Source organism: Rhinopithecus bieti, unplaced genomic scaffold (genome assembly GCF_001698545.2).
Source record: "Rhinopithecus bieti isolate Rb0 unplaced genomic scaffold, ASM169854v2 scaffold_34943, whole genome shotgun sequence".
Taxonomy (NCBI): Eukaryota; Metazoa; Chordata; class Mammalia; order Primates; family Cercopithecidae; genus Rhinopithecus; species Rhinopithecus bieti.
This window is the reverse complement of record NW_016815584.1, coordinates 88,601-106,888: the sequence shown is the minus strand read 5'-3', so window position 1 is coordinate 106,888 and position 18,288 is coordinate 88,601. Positions and strand designations below refer to the sequence as shown.

The 18,288-nt window shown below is 36.0% G+C and overlaps 1 pseudogene and 1 gene segment (V, D, J or C); both read left to right on the top strand.

Annotated features, from left to right (window-relative positions):
* Nucleotides 1–10: 10 nt before the first annotated feature.
* LOC108516129 (fumarate hydratase, mitochondrial pseudogene) lies at nt 11–893 on the top strand (annotated as a pseudogene). Its single transcript, XR_001881730.1, has one exon. The product of XR_001881730.1 is annotated as a fumarate hydratase, mitochondrial pseudogene (transcript).
* Nucleotides 894–7,002: 6,109 nt separating this feature from the next.
* On the top strand, nt 7,003–7,583 carry LOC108516106 (T-cell receptor alpha chain V region CTL-F3-like). The segment is given in 2 exon segments: nt 7,003–7,104; nt 7,249–7,583. Coding segments are annotated over 2 exon segments (381 nt in total).
* Nucleotides 7,584–18,288: the final 10,705 nt, after the last annotated feature.

Below are 18,288 nucleotides of genomic sequence, written 5' to 3'. Positions count from 1 at the left end.
AGACTGGACATACTCATACTCAGGATGCTGTTTCACTTACTCTTGGGCAGGAATTTAGTGGTTATGTTCAACAAGTAAAATATGCAGTGACAAGAATAAAAGCTGCCATGCCAAGAATCTATGAGCTCGCAGCTGGAGGCACTGCTGTTGGTACAGGTTTAAATACTAGAATTGGCTTTGCAGAAAAGGTTGCTGCAAAAGTGGCTGCACTTACAGGCTTGCCTTTTGTCACTGCTCCAAATAAATCTGAAGCTCTGGCTGCTCATGATGCTCTGGTTGAGCTCAGTGGAGCCATGAACACTACTGCCTGCAGTCTGATGAAGATAGCATATGATATTCGTTTTCTGGGTTCTGGTCCCCGGTCAGGTCTGGGAGAACTGATCTTGCCTGAAAACAAACCAGGAAGCAGTATCATGCCAAGCAAGGTGAACCCTACTCAGTGTGAAGCAATGACCATGGTTGCAGCCCAAGTCATGGGGAACCATGTTGCTGTCACTGTCGGAGGCAGCAATGGACATTTTGAGTTGAATGTTTTCAAGCCAATGATGATTAAAAATGTGTTACACTCAGCCAGGCTGCTGGGGGATGCTTCAGTTTCCTTTACAGAAAACTGCGTGGTGGGAATCCAGGCCAATACAGAAAGGATCAACAAGCTGATGAATGAGTCTCTAATGTTGGTGACAGCTCTCAATCCTCATATAGGGTATGACAAGGCAGCAAAGATTGCTAAGACAGCACACAAAAATGGATCAACCTTAAAGGAAACTGCTATTGAACTTGGCTATCTCACAGCAGAGCAGTTTGACGAATGGGTAAAACCTAAGGACATGCTGGGTCCAAAGTGATTTAAATAAATTTATAATGAAAATAAACATGTATACAATTTAAAAAAATAAAAAATAAAAAAATAAAATTAGCAATCTCATTATAAAATTTATTCAGAAACATAAGGCACCTAGAATAGCCAAAACACCATTGTAAAAGAAAAAATTTGGAGGGATAATACTATCTTACTGCAAGCCGTTTTCCACAGTAATCAAGACAATGTGGCATTTGTGTATAGATAGACTAACAGATTAATAGAACAGAATAGAGCCCAGGAATAGACCCATATATACATGAACAACTACTTTTTGACAAAGGTACAAAAGCAATTCAATTTGGAAAGGATAGTCTTTTCAACAAATAGTGCTTAAATAATTGAATATCCATATGCAAAATAATAAACTTCGACACTCTCTTACCATATACAAAAAGTTACTTAAAGTGATCATAAACATACATGCAAAACTCCAAATCATAACACTTCTAGAAGAAAATAGGAGGAAATTTTTGTGACCTTGGCCTATGCAAACATTTCTTAGATATGATAGCAAAACATGACCCATAAAAAACAAAAAGTTGATAAATTGATAAATTGGTTTTCATAAAAATTTAAAACTGCCTCTGGAAACAACTCTGTCAATAGAATTAATAGATGAGCTATAGACTGGAAAAATACTTGCAAATTGGGTATCTGATAAAGTCATTTATTTGAGTTACGCAAAGAACCCACAGAATCCATTAACAAACAAACAAAAAAAAAATAGAAAAGTGAATAAAATGGGCAAAAGACTTGAACAAACACTTCAGCAAGGAAACTATATGAACGGCAAATAGGCATATGAAAACATGCTTAGCATCATTAGTCATTGGGGATATGCAAATTAAAGTCACAATTAAGTACTACTACATACCTATTAGAGTGGGGTTGACAAGGATGTGGAGCAACTGGAACTCTCAGGTACTACTGGTGGAAATACAAAGTAATATAATTAGTTTGGAAAATAATCGGGCAGGTTTTAAATAAGTCAAATATACACCTGATATCTGATGCAGCCATTCTACTCCAAGTTATTTGCCCTAAGAGAAAAGACAGAATATGCCTATACAAAATTTTGAATACACATATTCGTAGCAACTTTATTTGTAACAGCCCCAAACTGGGCCTAACTGAAATGTACATCAACAGGTAAATAACAAACACATTGTTTTATATCTATATAATGTAATAGTACTACTCAGCAATAAAAAGAAATAAACCATTGATTCAAATGACACCATGGAAGAATCTCAAAATAATTATGCTAGGTGAAAGAAGATAAACCAAAAAAAGTATATATGATTTAATTTTTATGAAGTATAAAATACACAAGCTAATATATAGTGACAGAGAATTGCTTGGAAATGGGCATGGGAGATAGGGAGGTTAAGAGAAAAAGTACAAAGAAATATGAGAAACTTTTGGGGTGATGTAAATATTCATCATGTTGATTGTGATAACAGCATCACAAGTCCATATGTATGTCAAATCTTATAAAAATATTCACTTTACTTTGATGCAGTTAATTTTTATGTAAATTATACATCAATAAAACCATTAAAAAATCCAAATTTAAAAGTACATGTCTTCAACATCACAGAAGTCTTCTGATATGGTCCAAAATGCAAACTGTTCTCACTGGGTTTAAACTATTTTTCTTAAGTATAGATAACAGTTTTCACCTATGTGCTCTACTGTTTATTTTCAACCCAGCATCATTCCAGCTTATTTTGCATTCCCCTTTGTATATCAGAATAGAAATTTGTAGCTGATTTTCCAGAATTCATTTTCAACATAGTTCTAGGCTTGTGTCCGACAAAGTGATTTGGAAGGTGGAGGAGAAGGAGAAGAGATTTGCAAACCCAAACAATATCTGGGCCTGAATTTCTTATTTAAGTCTGTATCTGAGAAACTATTCATATGCTGACTCTGGATGCATTCTTTATCTGAATCTGGAGAGAGTGAACTCCAGGAAACAGAATGAACTAAGTGTCTGTTCTTAGCTATGTGTCTAGGTATAAATGTTTACAGGTCCTTGCAGAAAGTTGGGTCCTTCTCCTAAATTTTATTCTGTTAACATTTCTGAAGGTTTTTTCTTTCCTTTTTCATTTTATTTTTAGATTTACAGGTGGAGGTTCGTAACAAGGGTATATTGAGTAATGCTGGGTTTGGGCTTCTAGCTGGTCACCCAGGTAGTGAACATAGTACACAACAGGAAGTCACCTAGTGAACATAGTACCCAATAGGACGTTTTTCAGCCCTTCTCCCTCCCTGTCTCCCTCCTTTTGGAGTCCACAATGTCTGTTATTCCCATCTTTATGTCTGTGTGTACCCACAGTCTGGCTTCCACTTATAATGAGAACATATGATATTTTGTTTTTTGTTTCTGCACTAATTCGCTTAAGATAATGACCTCTAGCTGCATACATGTTTCTGCAAAGGATATCATTTCATTCGTTTTATGGCTGCATAGTATTCCATGGTGTATATGTAACACATTTTCCATAGTCTATCCACAATTGATGGGCACCTAAGTTGTTTCCATGTCTTTGCTATTGTAAATAGTGCTGTGATAAACGTATGAGTGCATGTGTCTTTTTAGTAGAATGATTTATATTCCTTTGCATATATAGCCAGGTATGGGATCGCTGGCTTGAACCATAACTGTTTTTACTTGTTTTCTGAGAAATCTCCACACTGCTTTCCACAGGGGCTGAACTAATTTGCGTTCTCACCAACAGAGTATAAGTATTCCATTTTTTCTGCAAACTTGCCAGCATCTGTTATTTTTTGAATTTTAATAGTAGCTATTCTGACTGGCATGAGATGGTATCTCATTGTGATTTCGATTTGCATTTTTTTGATGATTAGTGATATGAAAGAATTTTTAATATGTTTGTCGGCCACTTGTATGTCTTCTGCTGAGAGGTGTCTGTTCAAATTCTTTGCCCACTGTTTAAAGGAGTTATTTGTTCATTTCCTGTTGATTTGTTAAAGTTCACTATAGACTCTGGGTACTAGTCCTGTGTAGGATGTATAGTTTGCAAATAATTTCTCCCATTTTATAAGCTGTCTTCTAACTGTGCTGATAGTTTCTTTTGTTGTGCAGAAGCCTTTTAGATTAAATAACTCCCACTTGCCAATTTTATTTTGTTGCAATTGCTTTTGAGAACTTAGCCAAAAATTTTTTGCCTAGGCTGATATCCAGAAGTGTGTTTCTTAGGTTTTCTTCTAGGATTTCTATGAGGTGTTACATTTAAGCCTTCAATCTCTCTTGAATTAATTTTTGTATATGGTGACAGACAGAGGTCCAGTTTTATTCATCTGCATATGTCTAGGCAGTTATCCCAGTACCATTTGTTGAATAAGTCCTTTCCCCATTGCATATTTCTGTTGGCTTTGTCAAAGATCAGATGATGATAGGTGTATGGCTTTATTTCTCTGTTCTCTATTCTGTTCCATGGGTCTTTGTGTTCGTTTCTGTACCATTACTAAGGCCAAGTTTTAGTTACCTAGCCTTGTACTACAATTTGAAGTTGGGTACTGTGATGTCTCTAGTTTTGTTCTTTCTTTTTGTTAAGGATTGCTTTGGCTATTCAGGCTCTTTTTTTGTTCCAGATGAATTTTAGAATGTTTCTGTTAATTCTGTGAAAAATGACACTGATAATTTGATAGGAATAGTGTTGAATTTGTAGATTGTTTTGGGCAATATGGACATTTTGATGACATTGATTCTTCCAATCCATAAGCACAGAATATTTTTCCATTTGTTTGTGTGCTCTATGATTTCTTTCAGCTGTGTTTTATAGTGCTTCTTGTATAAGTCTTTCACCTCATTGGTTAGCTGTATTCCGAGGTATTTTGGGGCATGTGGCTATTGTAAATTGGATTTCTTGAACCCTCTCTCAGTATGATCACTATTGGTTTATAGAATTGCTCCCAATTTTTTAATGTTGACTTTGTATCTTGAAACTTCCCTGAAGTCATTTATTAGTTCTGGAGCCTTTTGATGGAGTCTTCAGTCTTTTCTAGGTATAGAATTATATTGTTAGTGAAAAAAGATAATGTAACTTCTTTCCCTATTTGGAGGCCTTTCACTTCTTTCTTTTGCCTGCTTGCTCTGGGTAGGACTTCTAATACTATGTTGAATGGGAGTACTGAGAGTAGGCATTCTTGTCTTGTTCCTGTTCTCAAGGTGAATGCTTCCAGCTTTTGCCCATTAAGCATGATGTTGGCTATGGGTTTGTCAGAGGTCACTCTTATTATTTTGAGGTATATTCCTTCAATACTTAGTTTGTTGAGGGTTTTTATCATGAAGAATTATTGGATTTTATAGAATGCTTTTTCTATGTCTATTGAGATGATCATATGAGTTTGGGTTTTAATTCTGCTTATGTGGTGAATCACATTTATTGATTTGTGTGTATTGAAACAACCTTGGATCCCAGGAATAAAGCCTCCTTGATTCCAGGAATGAAGATGAGCTTTTTGATGTGCTGCTGGATTCAGGATGCTAGGTTTTGTTGATAATTTTTGTGTCTATGTGCATCAACGATTTGACCTTTGGTTTTCGTTTATCATTGTGTCTTTACCAGATTTTGGTATCAGGATAATACTGAATTTGTAGAACCATTTAGGGAAGAATCTCTCCTTGATTTTTTGGAATATTTTCAGCATGATTGGTATCAGTTCTTTGTACGTCTGGTAGAATTTGGCTGTGAATCCATCAGGTATGGGACTTTTTTATTGGTACATTTTTTATTACTGATAAGCTGCATTTCACTAAAATTTAAAAGTTACACTCTTATGAAATGACATGTCAAGAAAATGGGAGACAAAACACAAACTGAGTAATCCATTGCGCTTGAACAAATCTTTCTTGATATTTTAGTTTCTCTCCATGTAAGAGACATATTTCAACTGCGTTTAGTCTGCCATCTTACCAGAAAAGGTTTTTGTTTTCTTTTGTTATGTTATAAAGTGAAAACTCATAGGAAATAAGCATAATGGAGTGTTTGTTTCTGCTGCAGACACTTCATAGGAAAAGACCAGCTTTAACAATCTGTGTAATCATGGGGACTTCTTTTGTGATGACCTCAGAGTGTTATCTCTGATAGTTGATAGCCATCTTGGTATAGGACAGTGTTCACAAACAAAATCTTGTAAACAACTATCAGGCAGGCAGCAACAAAACCATCAGGGAAGTTTTTTAAAAATGAAACCCTTTGAATCTTGGAAATTGTGGTTTGAAATCTTGGAAATTGTGATTCCTAAAGTTAGTGGTTTTGTCCCAACATCTGTAATTTTAAATAACTCACAAGTTAATTCATTTCTCACACAACCGGGTTTTAGAACCTCGATTATCAGTTGATATGTCTTTATCAATTTGTAAAGCAAGAGAAGAGGAAAGTTCTAACTCATGCTTCAGTCTATTGATGCAAATCTACATGTGGGTTCCCTACATCACCAGAGGAAATTATTTGATTAAACTTTGGCAACAAAATGTTGCATATGACCACAGTAGAAAGCGTCCTTGAGGCCAGATCTCCATGAGTATAGCGTTAACACTTGTTGCCTGACTGTTATAAGCAAGCAATTTATCTTGGAGTCATTGAAATTGTGAGGGAATAAGCTATTAATCTGAGGTCATATCTTATCAGTAAATGTCAGTCACTGCTCTACATGTTAGGATACAGTGCTGAAAAACATAGACTCAGTAACAGCAAGACTTCTTAACACTCCCTCTGATTTCAACTCAAAGCCCTTGTCTGACATCCCATTGAGTTATACCACTGGCCTGCAATGGATACATGAAAGTATTGGCCTGTATTAAAATATCCAAGAAAATGGAAATCTCACCTACAGAAATACCCTAGGATGCTCTGCTAAAGATCTTTTATGTCAGATAGTGTCCAAAGAACAAAATTAATAAAATAGACCATAGAGATGATAACATCTGCCCATCATATTTACAAGGACCACCTGAGACTGGCATGGGCCTTACAAATGAGGTCAGGGTTGAGGACCTATTTCGGACTTTTGGAAGGAGGCCAGGAAAACATTCATCCCAGTTCACCCCCTGTCCACCAGAGGGAGTGGCTGCCTAACACAAGCTCATTTCCTGCTGTCACTGTAGGTTTCATTGTGATTTCTTCATGTTAAGGATCAAGATCATTATTTGGGTCACACACTAAAGATGAACTGTTCTCCAGGCTTAGTATCTGTGATACTCTTACTGCTTGGTAAGTAAGATGCCTTTTAAAATTTGGACTCTGTCTTCTATCAAGCCAAAAACAATCTTTAACCACAATTTGACCTAAGAACACTATGCTCAAGGCTAAACATATCTCTCTATGTCTCTCTCTCTCTCTCTTTTTTTTCCCTAGGAAGAACACGTGGAGATTCAGTGACCCAGATGCAAGGGCCAGTGACTCTCTCAGAAAGGGCCTTCCTGACTATAAACTGCACGTACACAGCCACAGGATATCCTTCCCTTTTCTGGTATGTCCAATATCCTGGAGAAGGTCCACAGCTCCTCCTGAAAGCTGCGAAGGATGACGACAAGGGAAGCAACAAAGGTTTTGAAGCCACATACCGTAAAGAAACCACTTCTTTCCACTTGGAGAAAGACTCAGTTCAAGAGTCAGACTCAGCTGTGTACTTCTGTGCTCTGAGTGACACAGTGACAGGGACTGCAAGGGGAGTTGAGCACAAACTCTAAGCAGCACGAGGGGCCTGGGTGCTGAGTGTCAGCCACTGTGATCCACTCCGGTTCCAGCACAGTCTATGGTTGTTTGTGCCTCAGTTTCTCTGATTAATGCAGCAATCATACACATGGCCAGAGGAGAAAAACAAGAAATGGACATCCCCAAACCCAGCTCTTGGTAGTGAAATTAGAAACAGACGTTGACACCAAGTAGTTCCTCATCCAGTGCCAAAGTAATTTCAGATTAAACCACAGAAACAATGAAGCGGTCCCTGTGCTCATCCTTGCAGACAAAGTTCCACCTCCACCTCTTGTTCCAGGTCACTCTGGTAAATATTGGAGGTAGATGTGTTCTGTTACATTTTTACACAGCCAAATGTGCCAGAGAAGGTGGCATCTCTATAATGTCTCCCTAACAGAGTACAGCAGGATAGATGACAGGAGAGCTACAGCTCCTCAGTTCAGTTCAAATGTCTATGCAGGATTCCTAATAGAGAAAGAAGGGAAGAGAAGAAAGGAGGAGGGACAGAATGCCACTGTAACAAAACAATGCAGAGAGGAAAGCAACAATTGTCAGAGAGAGGAAAGTTTCTTTTCTGGTAAACCAGATGGTAGACAAAGTCTGATTTTCCAAAAAGAAAGGGAAGGATCAAAAGCATTATTGAAGAAATGACTCATTTGTAAATCATAATAAGTATTCTTTACTTGTTACATTGATCAATAGGCTTTCTAACAACAAGTCCTTAAGTGAGTTAGTTTTGCTGTGCCGATGGAAGATTAAGCATACAGATTCATATTTGCATCCCTGTGAAATCCTGTTAAAGACAGTAAAGAAATTGAAAAGGGCATAAAACCACAAAAAGAATAGAAAAGGAGGTGACAGCAGACAGTGATATCAATAAAATTTTAGAAGGCAAGAGTGTATGGAGAAGTGAAAACTTGCATAGAAGACCAGATAAAGAAGAAACATGGGCCTAGTGAAAGGAGACTACAAGGAATACGCAGTGTGTGTTAAGCCTTGATGGAAAGGTTTAGAAATCAAAAGTACCAATGACCTTTGAATAATTGGTGAAGACAATGCTTTGTGTATGTGTTTCTACTTTGAGGGTATCTGAAAAGAGGGTATGAAAAGGGAAAAGAAAGAAAATGTATAATTAATAGACCACCCATGCTCTCCACCACTATCTGTTTAACAAGTGATGATCATTTCCCAAACCCAGAAGAAAATTGGAATTTAATATTTCATTAATTGAAGTACAGAACATAATAACACATGAAAGCAGAATAAAATTACAATGTTAAAATATCATAGTCAATTATTTAATATAAGAAATATAAAATATTGCTTATGAAATATTCTCATAGTAGTCTGTGTATTTCAACCCAGTTGTCTTCTAGATAAGTTTCACTAATTTATACTATCCGTAGTGGTGATTTGGCAGAATACTTATTTTCCTTAAACCTTATGTATTACTAAACTTTTTGACATTGACTAATCAGTTAGAATTTCGTTTAAAGAATATTTCATTTACTTATGAATGAGATGGAGCTTCATTTAATATATTTAAAAGCTATTTACATTTTTTGATATATTGCCATTCATATTCATATTGCCCCCCCCCTTTTTTTTTACCATTTATTGTCATTATTTCCCACATCTACCATTGTTCCAACTATTAGATATTGGCAAACCCTCACCCTTTGAAAAATTATTTATTTTTTAAGAGCAGTTTTAGTTTACAGCAAGATCTAGAGAAGGGTACAGAGATTTACCACATACCCTCTATCCCTTCCCAGATATACGTCATCTCCCATTATCAACATCCACCACCACAGTGATGCATTTGTTACAACTGATGCACTTACATTGACACATCATAGTCACTCAAAATTCATAGTTCACATTAGGGTTCACGCTTAGTGTAGCATAATATACAGATTTGGACAAATGTGTAATGCCATATATCTATCATTGTAGTATCAGACAGAGTAATTTCGCTGTCCTAAAAGTCCTTTGTGCTCTGGTATTCATTCATTTCCCTATGTAACCCCTGGCCACCTCTGATCTTTTAGTGTTTCCATGATTTTGCCTTTTCCAGAATGTCATATACTCGGCATCATAAAGTATGTAGACTTTTCACACCGACTCCTTTCACTTAGTAACATGCATTTAAGGTTTCTTTCGTGTCTTGACAGCTCATTTTTTTAGTATTGAATAATATTCTCTTTTCTGGATACATCATAGTTTATTTATCCATTCATCTTCTGAAGGGCATTTTGGTTGCTTCAAAGTTTTGGTAATTATGAATAAAGCTGCCATAAGTATCCCTTTGGAAGTTTTGGTGTAGACATGTGTTTTCCACTACTTGGATAAATACCAATGAGGAAAACTGCTGGATCATATGGAAAGAATATACTTTTTTTAAAGCTGCCAAATTGTGCTCAAAGTGGCTGTACCATTTTGCATTCCCACCAACAATGAATGAGAGTTCTTTTTTGTTTATATCCTTGCTACCATTTGTTTTGTCAGAGGTCTGGATGTTGGCCATTCAAATAGGTGTATCATGGTATCTCATTGTTGTTTTAATTTTCATTTCCCTGATGCCATATGATAAAGAACAACTTTTCATATGCTTATTTGCCATTTACATATTTTCTTTGCTGAAATATGTGTTAAAGTCTTTTATCCATTTTTCTTGGTCAGACTGTTTTCTTATTGTTGAATTTTAAGATGTTTTGCATAACAGTTCTTGATCAAATATGTCTTTTGCAAATATTTTCGCCCAGTCTGTGTTTTGTCTCCCATTTTCTTGGCATTGCATTTCATAGGAGCATAACTGCTAAATTTTAGCGAAGTGCAGCTTATCAATAATTTTTTTCCAGAGAACATACCTTTGTCTTTGTATAAATCATTGCCAAACCCAAGGTCATCTAGATTTTATCCTACATTGCCTTCTTGGAGTTTTGTTTTGCATTTTACACTTACATCTATGGTTGCTTTTGAGTTAATTTTGTGAATAGTATAAGGTCTGTGCCTAGAGTCTAGATTAATTTTCTTTCCTTTTTCTTTTTTTGCTTCTGAATGTCCAGTTATTCCAGCACCATTTATTGACAAAACTGTCTTTACTCCATTGTATTGCTTGTGCTCCTTTGTCAAAGAATAGTTGACTACTTTTATGTGGGTCTATTTCTGGGTTCTCTATTTTGTTCCATTGATCTATTTGTTTATTCTTTTGCCAGTGTCACGGTGTCTTGATTATTGTAGCTTTACAGTAAGTCTTAAAATCAGGTATTGTCATTCATCTGACTTTATTCTCCTATAAGACCTTTTTTTCCCCCATAATTCTGGGTCCTTTGCTGCTCCATATAACCTTTAGAATGAGTTTATCAATATTCACAAAAAATTGTTGGGATTTTAATTGAGATTGCATTGAACCTACAGGTTAAATTGTGAGGAATGAACATTTTGACGATATTGAGTCTTCCTACTCATGAACATGTCATCTGGGAACAAAGTTATGCTTCTTTTTTCCCCAATCTGTATGCCTTTTTTTTCTTTTTTTACTTGTCTTATTGCATTAGCTAGGACTTGCAGTATGATGCTGAAAAGAGTGGAGAGAGGCCCATCTTTGCCTTGTTCCTGATGTTAGTAGAAAAGCATCAGTTTTTCATCATTATGATGTTAGCTGTAGATTTTTGAACATATTATTTATGAAGTTGAAAGAATTCCACTCTATTTCTAGTTCACCAAAAGTTTTATCATGAGTGGGTGCTGAAATTTGTTAAATTATTTTTATGCATTTATTGATAAAATCATGATTTTTCTAGAGACTTGAAAAGTTGAGAAGTTTATAGCCCATAGACACAGGCTCACTAAAAGACTGAGAACAAATTGTGGGCCTATAGAACACTTCCTGTCCCCTCACACCTTACCACCATAGCACTAACAGCCTATTTACAGCAGTTCCTTTTACCAAGTATGTCATGTCTGACTGTCAAGAAAAAATTACAGGGCATATTAAAAGGGAAAATACAATTTGAAGAGACAGAAAAATCATCAGAAAAATACATCAGGGTTGTTGGAATTATCAGACCCAGGAATTTGAAACAAATATGCCAACAGCTCTAATAATGAAGTAGAGAGCATGCCAGAACAGATGGGCAATGTAACAGAGAGACAGACATCGTAAGAAAAAACCAAGAAAAAAAATGCTAGAGATCAAAATACTGCAACAGAAATGAAGAATGTCGTTGGCTGACTTGTTAGTAGACTGGACGTAGCTGAGGAAAGAATTTCTTAACTTAAATATATATCAGTAGAAACATCCAAAACTGAAAAAGCAGAGAAAACAAAGACTAAAAAAACCCAGAAAAGAATATCTAAAATATTCAAAACTGTGGAACAACTGTAAAAGTGTACTATACATGTAATGGGAATGTCACACGGAGAAGAGAGAGAAATTAACAGAAAAAATATTTAAAATAATGATGGAGAATTTCTCCCAAAATAATGCCAGATACCAAACCACAGATCTAAGAAGCACAGAGAACACTTGGTAGCATAAATGTCAAAACTCCCCCAAACCCTAAGTATATCATTTTCAAACTAGAAAATCATAGATAGAGAAAATATCTTGAAGAAGCTGGCAAGGGGTGGAGTGGGGGAAATGCCTTACCTGTACAGGAACAAACATAAGAATTACATCCAACTTCTCTTCAGAAATCATGCAAGGAGGAGAGAGTATAGTAAAATATTTAAAGTGCTAACAGAAAAAACCACCAACCTAGAATTCTGTACCCAGAGAAATTATCTCTCAAAAGTACAAGAGAAATAAAGACATTTTCAGACAAAATTGGGGATATGTGTTGCCAAGTAGTCCTGCCTTGCAAGAAATGTTAAAAGTTCTTTAAAGATAAATTAAAAGTTCAGGTTTCTTCTATGGCAGACTTGTATAAATATGAATTCATTCAAAATATAAATATATAAATAAAAATAAACCTCGAGTAAGTCTCAGTTCAACTATAGAAAAATAAGAAAGTGCTTTTATGAGACGTTTAGCTAAAAGTGCAATTCCTGTTCGTCCTTTTGCACACTAGTGGAGACTGTTCCATAACCAGAGAACTCACTTGCAAATCTGAAAACCTAATTAGCTTCCTTCTTAGAAACACTCTGCTTATTCTTACATTTATCAGCTTATTAGAACATGACAGCAGGTGTAAGAAGGTTCTCCATCAGTAATCCAAACTCGGTGCCTGTCATTGTAAGGAATATGCAACTGATGCTGGAGACCAGGGATTTCATTCCTGCTTTTGCAGGGAAGAAGTGAGCTTATGTAGACCATGATCTCTCTCCTGCATCTGTGACAAGAATTCTGCTACTGCTTGATGAAAAGGGGTCACTGAGAACTCTGAATTTTTTATGTTTATTGGATTCCAATGAGGGGGCAAGTAAAGGCTCTGAGAGCCTGATGGTTGCCCTCTCTGAACTCAGCAAAACATTGTAAAAATAGTACATGAAAATAAAAGGTAAATGAAACAGATAAAATTTTATTATTCTCTTGTAAGTGTGCAGAAAATGATACTCTATCTTAGTTTTCCCTTAGTTATATCAAAGTCTTGAAAATTTAGCCTTTACCAAAGCATTTCTTTTTCCATCTAGGCATAACACTTCTGCTCTAAACTCATACAAATTATTAGAACATTTCTCAATTACCGCAAAAAATCCTTCAATTTCCTAGTAATTAGTCACAGAAGAAAACTATTATGATAAAAACAGATGGTATTTGTTCTAGCATATAAGTGAATAATTTATGTTTCATATGAGAGTAGAAGTCACAGCATCAAATGATCAAAGCTGAATAAAATTTTAGCAGTAGCTTTTCGTATCCTCCCCTCCACATTTCATCCTCTCCTTTTTAAAAGAGGTTAACAAGGACAAAGTGTGGCCTGCCTGTGTTCTCTCTCAGCTCAGTCACTTTCATGTCTTTGAAATCAGATAATGTCATGGGACTGAGTCCTTCTCAGCTGAATCCATGAGAAATAGTTCATCTTTTCAGAAACTGGTAAACAAGTGAAGCATTTCAATTCACACATTGTGAATGTCACCATTTACCATGTGATTTGTTGATTAGGGAACAAAAAGGAGAGGTAGTGAAGTGAGCAGTTAAGAGAATTTAAGAGCCCATTTGCCTGGGTTTGAATCTAATCTTGGATGCTTACAACTGTATAACCTTGGCTAAGTTGCTTAACTTTTGAACTACCATTTGCAGCAGGGATTAAATGAATATATGTATTTGAAATTCTGGTCCATGATAAGTGCTCAGTAATTGTTAGCTGATTATAAAAGCTACTATAAAATCTTCTATAATACTGAGAAACTAAGAAGTCACTTGCGTTCAGGGAGAGAAAAATTACCATTTCGGTGGTTAATCATTTAGTAAATAAGCAAGAAAAGAAGAATACATGTTGACCTAAAATAATAATGAAGCCCTTATATGTACAATGTGCTGTATCAGGACATTTGTCTACTGATAGCAGTATAAAATATTGCTTTTACCTGGAATGAACTTATCAGAAAAAAGCTTATAAATTAAGTGAGGAACAAGAAAAAATACATAAAACTTAATCAATAGTTAAAATTATAAGTATGTAGACAATTAAGTTTTAAAGGTATTTTCAGGAGGAGATCACTGTGTTACAGAAAAGACAAGGGGAGACATCATGGGGAAATAGAAAATTTAATTAAGCTTTAAAAGGCAGACACATATTAAATTTGTTGATTATACAATTATTTCTTAAATAAGCAACCGGTGTTTTTGTAGGTTTGATGAATAGAATAATAAACAAAATAGACAAATTCAGAGACCAAAAGAGCTTCGCTCATGGGGCTTGCATCTGGCTTTGTCTACAGTGCTCAACTTTCTCTTAGAGAAATATCCTATGAAGTTTTTGTTTTAACATAGATCTTTCTCTTGCTTCCTATAACAATTGGCCTGTTTTATGTGATGATGAAAAGGTAAAGTTTTTTTTGTTTTGTTTTGTTTTTGGGAACAGGTATCACTATGTTGCCCAGGCTGGTCACAAACTCCTGGGCTCAAGTGATCCACCTGTCTCAGCCAACCCAGTAGCTGGGACTATAAGCCCACACTACCACACCTGGCCAAGTTCTAGGTATTTAACTGCTGTATCTGTCACTTACTAAATTATGTGGCCATGGACACATTACTTAATTTAGAGCATCTACACATCATCAATTTTAATAACATACAACTTACCACACCACTGTAAAGATTGAATTAAATTAAATGAATTTAACTACATGATTGAATTTAACCAAAAATAATTTTTCAACTGATGATAGTTATTCTGGAATGCAGACGAAATGTGGATAAAACAGAACATAACATAAAATAACTAGAAAATTTAAGTATAGATTAAGGTTTAGCTTTCCACTCTCCTGCTATTGATTATGTTATTTTACTATGGTTAAGGCTGAGTCACCCTTTATTTCACATTGACCTTATTCCATCCAATTATTTGAACGGACTCTAATGGCTTTCTTGTTTTGTTTCTTTAGTTCACAGGTTTTATGCACAGAAGAAACATTTTTGCTCCTGATGTAACTTAGTGTAAATTCTAAGATGAATTCGCATGAGCCTTATGGAGCGGGTCTCAGATATAATACTATTACATTGAGCTACGGTGCCAACAATTAGATCTGTATTTGGGGGATCATTTAACAGCTTTCTGCATTGGAAAGGAGAGAAAATAAGCTTTCTGGGCCTTCCTTGGGGAGGAATGCTTTTTGGGTATTCAATTTATAGCTTGTATATATACATGGCAGACGCTCAGGAAGTATCACAGAAGAAAAAAAGGACAACAATCTAGCAGATAAACAAGTGTCGCTCTCCAACAAATCAGCACCTGGTCCTACCAAGGTCCTTTTCCATGTTACCTCTTCAGAGATCAGGAGGAGCTGTGTGATCTGTGCATGGGGAAATGGATCTTGTTTCTGGTTGGCTGAGGGGACTCTCAGCTTCCTGTAATAACAGAACTATGAATATTCACTCAGAGAAACAAAGTATTGGCTTGGTCGTGTTTGAGGGCTCCCAGACCCCAACCAGAGCCCACAGTAAGTCTCATGGATAAAGTGGAGAAGCCCTTGGGAGTTTTGTTCTTGATTTTCTCTTGGCATCTGTGCTGTGAATTTTGGGGCTCTGGAAATATCATTGAAAAGAGCAATTTGTAGTATTTTCTTTAAAAGTCTGGAAATTGCAGAAGGGTGGTTAGGGCCTCTATGCTCACCTATGGGGACTTGAAAAGAGAGTATATCTTCCAAAAGTAGTTAGCCATGAATGAATGCCCTCTGTCTGTGCTTCTCTGTTTAAATAGGGGCAAACAGCCTCCATATTTTGGAGCAGAGTCCTTCATTCCTGAGTATCCAGGAGGGAATGCACACCATTCTTAATTGTACTTATGAGGAGAGAATGTTCTCTAACTTCTACTGGTTCTGGCAGGGTCTGGAAAAGTACTTGTGTCTTTGACCTTAATTCAATGAAGCCATATGGAGCAGGGAGACAAACATTTTAAAGAAGCCCTTGGAAAAGAGAAGTTTTATAGTGTTTTGAATATGCTGGTCTCTCATAATGGAGATTCAGGCACCTACTTCTGTGCTTTGCAGCACAGGGTCCCCAAGCACCTGCAGCCTGTACCACAACCTGCAGCTGGAACCCTGGACACAGGTCTTGCCTTGCAGGTGGGAGTGAAGGTGTCATCTTTACATGTAGAGGGAACTTCTTTATAACCTCTGTCTCCAAACAGAAGTGGAGGATAATGCAGAATCTTTCTTATTTGATGAAGCTGAATTTATATTAAATTAAATTTCATTTTGTTATTATTGAAATTTCATTCTTCAATGTAGATTGTGCTGTGCTGGTTCTGGGCCTGTTTGCCACAGATCCCTTCCACTGCTCTGTCCTTTACTCTAAAGTGGTAAACCTCTATGGCACAAGCTCTGAGGCCAAGAGGCAAGTTTTCTCCATGCTGTACTCTCACCAACAGTATTTTACCCATTTGCTTGTAAATTCATGATGTTTCTTGCATTTGTATCATCTATACTATTATTTACTTAATTTAATATTAAATTAACTTTTATGTTGAGTAGACTTCAAAACTCTGTAAAACATTGTTCTTATTTTAATGGATACTATCAGTGAAACCATATTTGATATAAACTATACATCTGATGTGCAGGCTATATTTGTTCTTGATACAAATTAAAATAACATTACATGTATAACAATTAAAAAGACCATCTGTGTACTGCCTAACATGACCTCCTATGTTAACCACAATTTAGAAAATGCTGATCCTCATTTAATAGATGAAAAAGGTAGACTCAACAGGGACAGCATTACTTACTTACTCAAAGCATGAATTACAGCAAAATGGAAGCTAGGAGTGGAACACAGACATTCTGGCCCCTTGTCACTTGCTTTTTCCATGAAGGATGTAAAGCAGGTTTCAGTGTTTGAAAAAAGAGTGGTATGTTGTAATTTTAAACTAAATTATACTTTTATTACTTAATTATATGTTCATTAGAATAAATTAGGAGATATAAACCCCCAGAAAAGATAGAACACTCCTATAATTTCATAACCTAGAAATGATAGCTATTTGCATGTAAAAAAATGTTTGGTGCACATATAAGGCTATATTTTTGTATAAATGTGGTTTATAATATATCAAGTATTTATTAGCACACTTTTCTTTCAACTTTATATTTAGGTATTTTCAACTCAGGAAGTATATATTTTGGAATAATTTTAAATTATTGCCTAGTTTCCATTATATAAATATGTTTCTATAAATCTTTTTTTGGTATTGTTTCCACTTATACAGTATTATAGACAATGTTTTTATTAACATCATTACAGTTGTAACTTTAATGGAAGTGCAGTTGCTTGAATAAAGAAAAACACATGATACTGAATCCCTAATTTCCATGAAGCTATTTCTCACCGAACTGTAATTTCAGCAGTAGCACATGATGATGCTAATTTCCCAATATAATTAGCTTCCATTTTGTTAAGTAAAATATTCAGTTTTTTATTATTCTTTTCTTTTAATTTGTGATTTTATACCTTTTATTATTAAAATAAATAAATAAAATGAGATGAGAAAACATCAGATTCCATCACACAGAAAAGTATCCTTTTATACAGTAACATGTATTTTCGAGAGTGTGAAAAATACTGTTCTGATCCAAGCTACCTTCTAACTGGTCTCTCTTTTCTCAAGGCAATCAATTCTCTATGATCTTGCTCTCGAAGTGTGAACCAGCATCGAAGTGTGAACCAGCATTGTCTGAACTTGTGCTGATTCTCAGGCTCCACCCTAGGCTGATTGAATTTGAATCTGAATTTTATCAAGATTTCCAGGCAAGGCCGGGCGCGGTGGCTCAAGCCTGTCATCCCAGCACTTTGGGAGGACGAGACGGGCGGATCACGAGGTCAGGAGATCGAGACCATCCTGGCTAACACGGTGAAACCCCGTCTCTACTAAAAAATACAAAAAACTAGCTGGGCGAGGTGGCAGGCGCCTGTAGCCCCAGCAACTCGGGAGGCTGAGGCAGGAGAATGATGTAAACCCGGGAGGCGGAGCTTGCAGTGAGCTGAGATCTGGCCACTGCACTCCAGCCTGGGTGACACAGCGAGACTCT